Source organism: Cucurbita maxima, unplaced genomic scaffold (assembly GCF_002738345.1).
Source record: "Cucurbita maxima cultivar Rimu unplaced genomic scaffold, Cmax_1.0 Cma_Scf00048, whole genome shotgun sequence".
Classification (NCBI taxonomy): Eukaryota; Viridiplantae; Streptophyta; class Magnoliopsida; order Cucurbitales; family Cucurbitaceae; genus Cucurbita; species Cucurbita maxima.
In genome coordinates this window covers 5027-13936 of record NW_019272064.1, presented here as the reverse complement: position 1 = coordinate 13936, position 8910 = coordinate 5027, and the positions used below count along the sequence as shown (strand labels likewise).

Here is an 8910-nt window from a genome sequence, read left to right as displayed (position 1 = left end):
ATCTTAAAATTTTGTTCACATGGCCAAACCATAAGCAATGTTGACCCTCCAATTCTTTCCTGAGTTTGATATCCATGTACATCCGAATTAGAGCAATTCTAAGGATAGAAGGATTAAGAAAGCTAAAATTTAAGATACATGAACTACAAAACCTAAAATTTAAGATACAAGAATATGACACTCGAGTAAAAGACAAATACATGACTGAACTGAGACTACATCCTAATGAGATCAATTCTGATGATAGAATGATTAAGAAAGGCTTAAAGAAGATAAAAGTTACTCTTTATACCAATAAGGTGCACCTTCTTTTTCGGTGGCTCAATCATAGGAACTCCCCATGGATAAACTGCTCAAAGGACTCGTGTTGGTCTACAGGGATATTCTTCACTCTTAAGCAGCGAGAAGTAGGAACGTGACCATGTTGTAGGTGATGCAGAAAAATGTCGTGTGAGATCCCACATTAGTTTGAGAGGAAAACAAAACATTCTTTAAGGTGCGTATAGAAATCTCGCATTAGTAGACATATTTTAATACCATGAAATTGACGTCGATACATGTCTGGACCATCAGGTGCCAAAGAGATTGAATAATCAACTTTTCACGTAGTAACTAATACAAGCTTAAACTTATCTTACTCCTGCTACATAATACTCAAACTTTGATCTACTTTGATCTTTAATATATATATATATATATAACGACATTTTTGGACCCATGAATGTCAATATTATCATTCATAAAACCCTACAAATATGGACAAAAAAGATTCATTGGGGTGTCACCTTTTCGTTCCCTTTTCCTTTATTTTCTCTCTCTTAAGATTCTTCGCTTCAATGGTCCAATACATCCCAGCAACGCAGCAGTGATAGGCGTATGATCAGCTAAGAATGCCACCTTCAATATCACAAAAGCAAAATCATGATCAGTCCCTAAATTAGCGGAAGTAGGACTCTTTCTATAAAGGTGTACAAACTTCTTCCTAGTAAACGCATTTTAAAATTGTGAGACTAACGTAATGGGCCAAAACGGACAATATTTGCTAGTAGTAGACTTGGACGGTTACAAATGATATTAGAGCCAAATACTGGGCGGTGTGCCAGCGGCCAGCGGGGACGTTGGCCCTTAAGGTAGTGGATTGTGAGATCTCACATCAATTGAAGAAGAGAACAAAATAGTTCTTATAAGCGTATGGAAACCTCTCTATAGATTTATTTTAAAATTGTAAAGCTGACGGCGATATGTAACAAATCAAAGCAGACAATATAATCTAGAATATGGTTTAAATTATCGGTCAATGATAAGCATTCCTTTTCCAAGTTGAAGTGAATGTTCGAGGACCGCACTAGCAAGGAATAGTCTTGAATATTATGTCACCTTCAAATGGGAGGTGGAATAGGGAATCACAAGGAATCTAAGCATTGTTTGGAGCATGTGTTACCTTAGAGTTTGATAGTCATGATTTTCGTCTTTTAATTTTTAAAATTTTGTTTAGATTTCAATAACGTTCTTACCCGAAAAAATCAGTACGTGAAAGTAGTATTTATAAGTTTTATTTCTATAAACGAAATGATTAACAACACCATCCCGACCTCCTTTGAAAGAGATTCGTGAAAAAAGTTATGTTTCATGTAATTTTCAGCTCATCATCACTAGAGATACTTTACCATGACATTTGGTCACCTTCCTTTTACTTTAGACATTTTGTGCAATTCAAACAAATGAAAAATGCTTTTAGAAAAAGAAAATAAAATTGATTAGGAATGAGATCACAGTCCCAAAATTGACTAGATGAGGAGAAGAATCCCTACTATATAAAACTTCAATATTTGAATGAGAGCGATCATAGGAACTCGGTCTGCAACATGGTCATGTTACCTACTTCTCGCTTCTTAAGAGTGAAGATCACCCCACAGACCAACAGAGTCTTTCTAGCATGCTTTGGCCTCGCTACCCTGCATCCCAAGAAAATTTTTCGGAGGTCACTCAGTATAAAATTGCTCAAAGTAAAGTATGTTTAACGGTAAAATCTCTATGATTGAGTCACGGAAAAAGACACACCTTATTGGTATAGGTAGTAACTTCCAATTATTTTAAATTTTTCTTAATCATCATATCCTTAGGACCACTTTTATTCATATGTGATCTTTGTTCATTCATGTCCCCTTTTTTACTCGGGTCCACTTTTATTCTTATTTGATCTTTGTTCATTCATGTACCCTTTCACTTTTATTCATATGTGATCTTTGTTCATTCATGTACCCTTTTTTACTCGGGTGTCACAAGCTGGAGTCATCAGGCAAATACTGATCCGAATCTTGGGCATAGGATCATTACAACAATCCTCACAAACCAACACAGATCTTTTCAAGATGTTTTGTCTTCACTCATATGCTTCTTATTAAAATCCTTAGAGGTCACCCAACATAAAATTAGTTCAAGCAAAACACGATTAATTTTGGTGTTCTTGTGATCGAGCCACGAGAAAAGAATGTATACTTTGTTGGTATAGGCAGTAACTTTCAACTATGTTAAGTATTTCTTAGTCATTCTATACTCAGAATCGCTCTCACTCAGATATGATATCGGTTCATTTATGTAGTATTTCCTTACTCGAGTGTCACAAATAAATTTTGAATATAGATTCTATTCAAGCTAATAAACAAGACTCAAGTGTGACAATATATTGCCCATAGACTTGGGGGCTGCCCTAGAGCAAGTTGCAACGTAAAGCCATGGCAGGACAACCCTAGCTTTTGTGATCCTTATGCCTTTGTTTCCCTAGCTTTGTATATCATATATTCCAAGAGATATTTTTAGTGTAGCCTATTGCTCTCAAGTTGAGTCATATTCTTTTCTTGGAAGAGAATATAATAAGAATCTCAAAATCATATATATGACAACAAAAAGTTCATATTATATATTGTAAATCTACTAGAAAAACACCTTATTTTGTCAAAATTCTTGATATTTTAGATCATCAACTTAAATGAGACAAGAGGTAATTAAATTCTTATCATGATAAATTTTAAATGATAATTAAATTCTAGATACAGGAGGAGTACTTGAATGAACCGTGACCACATCAAAATAAAAGCGATCTTGAAGATATGATGACTAAGAAAGATTTAAAAAATTGAAATTCACTACCTATACTTACAAGGTACACATTCCTTTTCGGTGACTCAATCATATGAACTCTATAGCTAAACGTGTTTTACTTGGAGTAATTCTATGTTGGACGACATCTTGAAAATTTTCCTAGTATGCATTTAAGTGAGAACACATCGTGTTGGAAGGAGTCATGTTGGTTTGTGGGGATAATATTCATTTTTAGAAGCGAGAAGTAAGTAATATGACCGCGTTGCATGAGAATGCACGGGCCATAAAAAAAATTATTTAAGACCTCGTTTGATAACTATTTTGATTTAAATTTTTTTAAAAAAATTATATCACGCTCCTTATAATTTTCGAGTAAGCTTTTGATCGTAATTAAAAAAATTATTTAAATTTTTAGTCAAATTCTAAAAAAAAAAAAATATATTTCTTCCTTTTTTGTTTTCAAAATTTGGACTTAGATTCCTTCAACCAAAGGTGTTCCAAGTTGTATGAAATAGTTGCCAAATATAACTTTATTTTCTTGTGTTCTATTTTCCAAAAATGCATTCTTCAATCATATGATGGACCCATAATAATAACGTGATTGATGTGTTATATTTGTTATAGAAATCTACCGATATTTACAATAATATGATATTATTCATTTTGAGCTGGAGTTTTATTTTTGGTTTCTATAAGAAGATTTCATATCATCGAAGGCCATGTCATCCTCATAAGAATTATTTCAAACAAATGACTTAGTGTCTCCTTAAATAGTAATCGATTAGTTCACCTATTATCTAGGCTCTTCTACTCGACATTTGCTCGCTAATTAGGATTGCATACAAATGTGGCTAAGTCAAGGGCATAACTCTGATACAAATCATTAAGAACAACGACAATGGACATAAATATTTACGGTGACACTCGAGTAAATTAGGGATACATGAATGAACCAAGACCATATTCGAATGAGACAGAACTTGAGAATAGAATAGCTAAGAAAGACTGGAAAGAATTAAAAGTCACTATCTATACCAATAAGGTGCACTTTCATTTCCAATGGCTCAATCATAGAAACTTCATGGTTAAACGCACTTTACTTAGAGCAATTCTATATTGGGTGACCTCTTAAGAATTTTTTCGGAATGTTCTATATTGGGTGACCTCTTAAGAATTTTTTCGGAATGCATGTGAGTGATGACAAAACATACTGGAATGACTCGTGTTATTCTTAAAAAACAAGAAGTAGATAACATGACCATATTGTAAGGGATGCAGAGAAATGTCGAAGTCATCAAGTGCCTAAACAACTTAACAACTTTACATAATGCTGGTAGAATAGTACTATGGGAGGGAAAATAACTCTTAGGAAGATACTGATTCTCTTTGTCCTTACTACATCGTATGGTTTCTAAGGAGACAAATCATTGAAATGCTCTTTCAAAGGAAAAAGGATATCTCATTGCCCAATTGGAGTTATCCCACCAATCAAAAACAGAAAGAAAAAAGTGTTAAAACATAGCTACAATACGTTCGATAATTCTATATCATTTAATGTACGAGACAGAAACGATAAAAAAAAATACCATAAATTGTATTATGAAGTAGTTAGGTCGTGGTCACTCTATCGAATAATTTTTTCAAATCAACCCTCTCGTTTCGTGCTTATAAAGAGCTTCCATTGCCCACTCTTTGCCACACATCCTTCGTTCTAACCCTTTTGCCCTAATTTTCTTGTTGAACTTAGCATTTACCAATGGCTTCAATGTCTTCCCATGGATCAGCTAGTACATGGACTGTAAAGCAAAACAAGGTCTTTGAGCAGGCATTGGCAGTTTATGATCAAGACACACCTGACCGATGGCTGAATGTTGCGAAGGCTGTTCCGGGAAAAACTGCCGAGGAGGTCGAAAGGCATTATGCACTTCTTGTCGACGATGTTAAGTTCATTGAGTCGGGTCAAGTTCCCTTTCCCTATCAAACCTCTGGAGGAGGTACCCAAGGTAAAATAAGTTTTTGGATTGATCGGTGATTTTACCTGATATTCGAATATGAAATTTTATGTATCATTTTTTCGAGGTGATCCAAACAACCCGAATACAATTTCCAACTCAAACTTCTGGGTTGGGTTGAGTTGTCGGATTGTTCTTTTATTATAAACTGATACATGTAATATTAATAACTAAAATCTCAAAGTTTAAATATCAAATATTTAGAAGTCAGCTCACATCACTAACATCAGTTACAAATATTAAATGTTCCAAACCTTTTTTGTGAGATCCCAACATTGGATGGGTAGGAAAACAAATCATTATTTATAAGAGTATGGAAATCACTCCCTAGCCGATGTTTTGAAAACCTTGAGGGGAAGCCCGAAAAAGAAAGTCAAAGGAGAACAATATGTGTTAGCGGTAGATTTACGGTGGTCTAGGATGTTACACTTCTAAATGCAGGGTGTGGTTGGGTTGGATTGTAACCTTTTTATTGAGTTGGTCGAGTTGATGTAGACAAAAAAAAAAAAAAAAATCAACCTACAAACCAAACCAAATTTTTCGGTTTTTTAATTATTCATGTTTGATTTTAACCCAATGTTTTTTTTTTCTCAGGATGAGAAACATGAAGCTCCACCATTGTGATGGTGAAGTGAGGGAGAATAAAAGAAGGAAAGAAGAATGAACCTTTTTGTCTAATATGATACCTAATATTATTGATTGGCGTCAAGCTCTATCTTAATTGTTATCAACCATCGATTTTGGGAGGGCAAGATCAAAAGGATTATCCCTTCCTTTTTCGTTAGTATAATGAATATTTATGTCCTTTTATAATGAAATTTATAAGCAATATGGTGTACCTTTTTACCTTCTCAACAATGAAAGTGCTAATTTATGTTTCTTCGTACGACGCAAAGGAAGAGTACGGGTATATAAATGAAAAAAAACCACATTTAAATGAGTGATTCTATACCAACAAGCACTGAGACTCAGACACGACCTAAACTCCTATAAGAGGCAGTAGTGGAGAATTTTCTGCAATGGACGAAACTCTAATGGAGCAATATCGCGTGGAGGTAGAAGATTTACGAGTCGTGAACTTTTTTCAGAGAAGAAGCAATAACAATATCTGGAAAATAAAACTCGGCTAACTCTATGTCAAGAGCCGCAATAATATAGAGACAAATGCCATTAAACAAATAATAGACGTTCAACCGTTTTCGTGGATGTGCACGAAGAAGATTGAAACTTGCTCTAAAGCCAAATAATTTTACAAAACTAAGGGAATATTGGAATTCATAGCAAATTTGTAAAAATAAAATAAATTATAATTAAAAAAAAACATTTTTTCCCCTAAATTTTCTTAGATTTTAAAAATCTAAAAGGTAACAAAACAAAAATCAAGATTATTTGGTTTTTTTATTTTTTATTTTCTTTTTAATTAAGCCTACGAACATCACTTTCACCTATTAATTTATGTGTTTTAATGTCAACATTTTATTTGTTTTTGGTAAGGGGAGGATGTGCTAGTCCATAGTCAGGCTGATGGTACGAATCCGAGCTCACCTAGTGGGTTCATATGCACACATGTGAGCTAGAGAATACTATTCATCAAATCCTAATAAAAAAAAAGTCTTACGTGTCAAGAATTATGTTATATGTGGTTACATTTTTCGATCCCAACAATACCATCACTTACTGAATATTTTTAAAATATTCCTTCAATGTCTATCATTTATTTAGATGAACACAAAGGTCACACTAGATAGTTTTTCACATTTACGTCATAGTTCCAATCAAAATAAATCTTATTTTGATAGAAAAAGTAAGTTTACTGATCTAATAGATCATATTAAAACTTTCGAGCTAATTAAAATACACAACATCAAAAAGTTGGTACGAGTTATTGTTCGTACTGTATCAAAAAGTTGGTATGAGTTATTGTTCGTATTGTTCATCGATGTGATTCTATACACGATTATCTAGGCAAGTCGGTGTTAAATGGGAGAAAATGAGTTTATTAGGTTTAGAAAGTTGTAATAGTGTGTTATATGACAATTAAAGCACTAGGTCTCTACTTTACCTTAAGTAGAATTGAAATACGTAGGAACAAAAAAGTACATAGATTTTCAAAAATAAATTATAAGTTCATATTAACCCGAACTAGGTTTACTCGAACATTCATGAATATCTAAGAATTAACATGCACGAATACCTAAAAAAGTAACTTGTGATTATGTTAGGTCAATATATCAATCAACCAAAATCTAATCTTTTAAGCATCCTTTCGATTTTATTTCTAGTTTTCTGATACCCATAACGTTGTTTAACTATTTTTTTCTTGTGTTTTAAAAAAAAAATAAAAAAATCAAACGTGTTTGTGTCAGAAGAAAATACAAGATTACGAAAATCCTGAATTAATTTTTTGAAACCCTAATATTTTATTCTAAAAAACGTTATCAAATGTTCTTGTTTTTTAAAAAATGAAAAACGAAAAATGAAAGACAAAATGGTTATCCGACAGGTATCTTATAGAGGCTAAACAATAGTCAAGCAATAAGGGTCGAAGATAAATCGAGCAAACCTTGCAAAACAATTGCTTCCTTCCAATGCATCGTTTAATGAACTATTTTCGTATAAAAAAGACACGTCATGCATATGGCAACAACTCTATTTCAGTAATAAAATTAGGGTCATTACACCAAACTTCGCTTTCTTTGCTCGAAATCTATCTTTCAAAACCTAAAAAGCTCACCCTCCCATATGTACAGGTGAACAAGGGTTCGTACCAACTTTTTTTATGAGCTTTAGTACGATTCACTTATCTATTAATTTCGATCCTAATAGATTAATAAAAAAAAAATAGTATGATAAAGCCAATAGCAACTCAAGCCCACAACTAGCTAGCAGATATTGTCCACTTTTGTCCATTACGTATCGTCGTCAGTCTCACCATTTTTAAAATACATTTGTTAGGGAGAGATTCCTATACGTTAAGGGAATGTTTCGTTCCATTCTCAAATCGATAAGATCATTTTATAAATTGAGTTAGGTTGAATTTGCACCTATTTTACACCAACCTGATAAAATTTTCAACTCAAACCACCCTTATTTTATTAATCAAGAACCAACCATTAATTTTTCTTTTAGGTTGGATGATTAGCTATTTATTTAATTTTTTGTTTTTTTTAATAAAAGTAAAATGTTAATTTCTAAAACATACTTTAGTTCTTTTCAAAAATGTAAGAGTTCACTAAAAATATAATTATGAAATTAAATATAAATAAAATAAATATATGCATATAAATGTTATCACTCACATTTTTTTAGAATTAAAATAAATTCAGATGACTTTTGGTTCAATTCAATCTAGTTTTAGGTGAAAATATGTGTAGATATTATCCGCTTTGATCAGTTACATATTTTTGTTAGCTTCACGATTTTTTAAACGAGTATACTAGGGAGAGGTTTTCACACCCTTATCGGAAATGATTTGTTCCCCACTACAATGTGGAATCTCACCCTACGAATCAATCAAATCTATAAAGTTCTCATTTTATTTGAACTCAACACATTTCAAATAAGTTTATAACTTGACCCAAACGGTTAGTTTAGGTGGTCAAGTTAGGTTAAAACTCATATATATATATATATATATATATATATTCTCTCTTACTCAAATTCATTAAATTTTGTTTGATCCCTCTAATGCCCATTATCATTCTTAAGCCTTCCCATATGAACTCAAATGATTTTCACCAATTATGGCTCCACCCCCACCTCAATCTCCTTATCTTATTTGCCATTTTGTTATTCA

General features: G+C 32.7%; 1 protein-coding gene across 1 annotated transcript; it reads left to right on the top strand.

Annotated features, from left to right (window-relative positions):
- Positions 1-4807: 4807 nt before the first annotated feature.
- Positions 4808-5952, top strand: LOC111471062 (protein RADIALIS-like 1). Its single transcript, XM_023116749.1, has 2 exons — positions 4808-5105; positions 5709-5952. The coding sequence occupies exons 1-2, from the start codon at positions 4859-4861 to the stop codon at positions 5711-5713; spliced, it is 252 nt and encodes an 83-aa protein (XP_022972517.1). The 5' UTR covers positions 4808-4858; the 3' UTR covers positions 5714-5952.
- Positions 5953-8910: the final 2958 nt, after the last annotated feature.

Bases quoted from the DNA above. Each gene is read 5' to 3' on its own strand.
- LOC111471062 (XM_023116749.1), top strand. From the start codon at position 4,859: ATGGCTTCAATGTCTTCCCATGGATCAGCTAGTACATGGACTGTAAAG.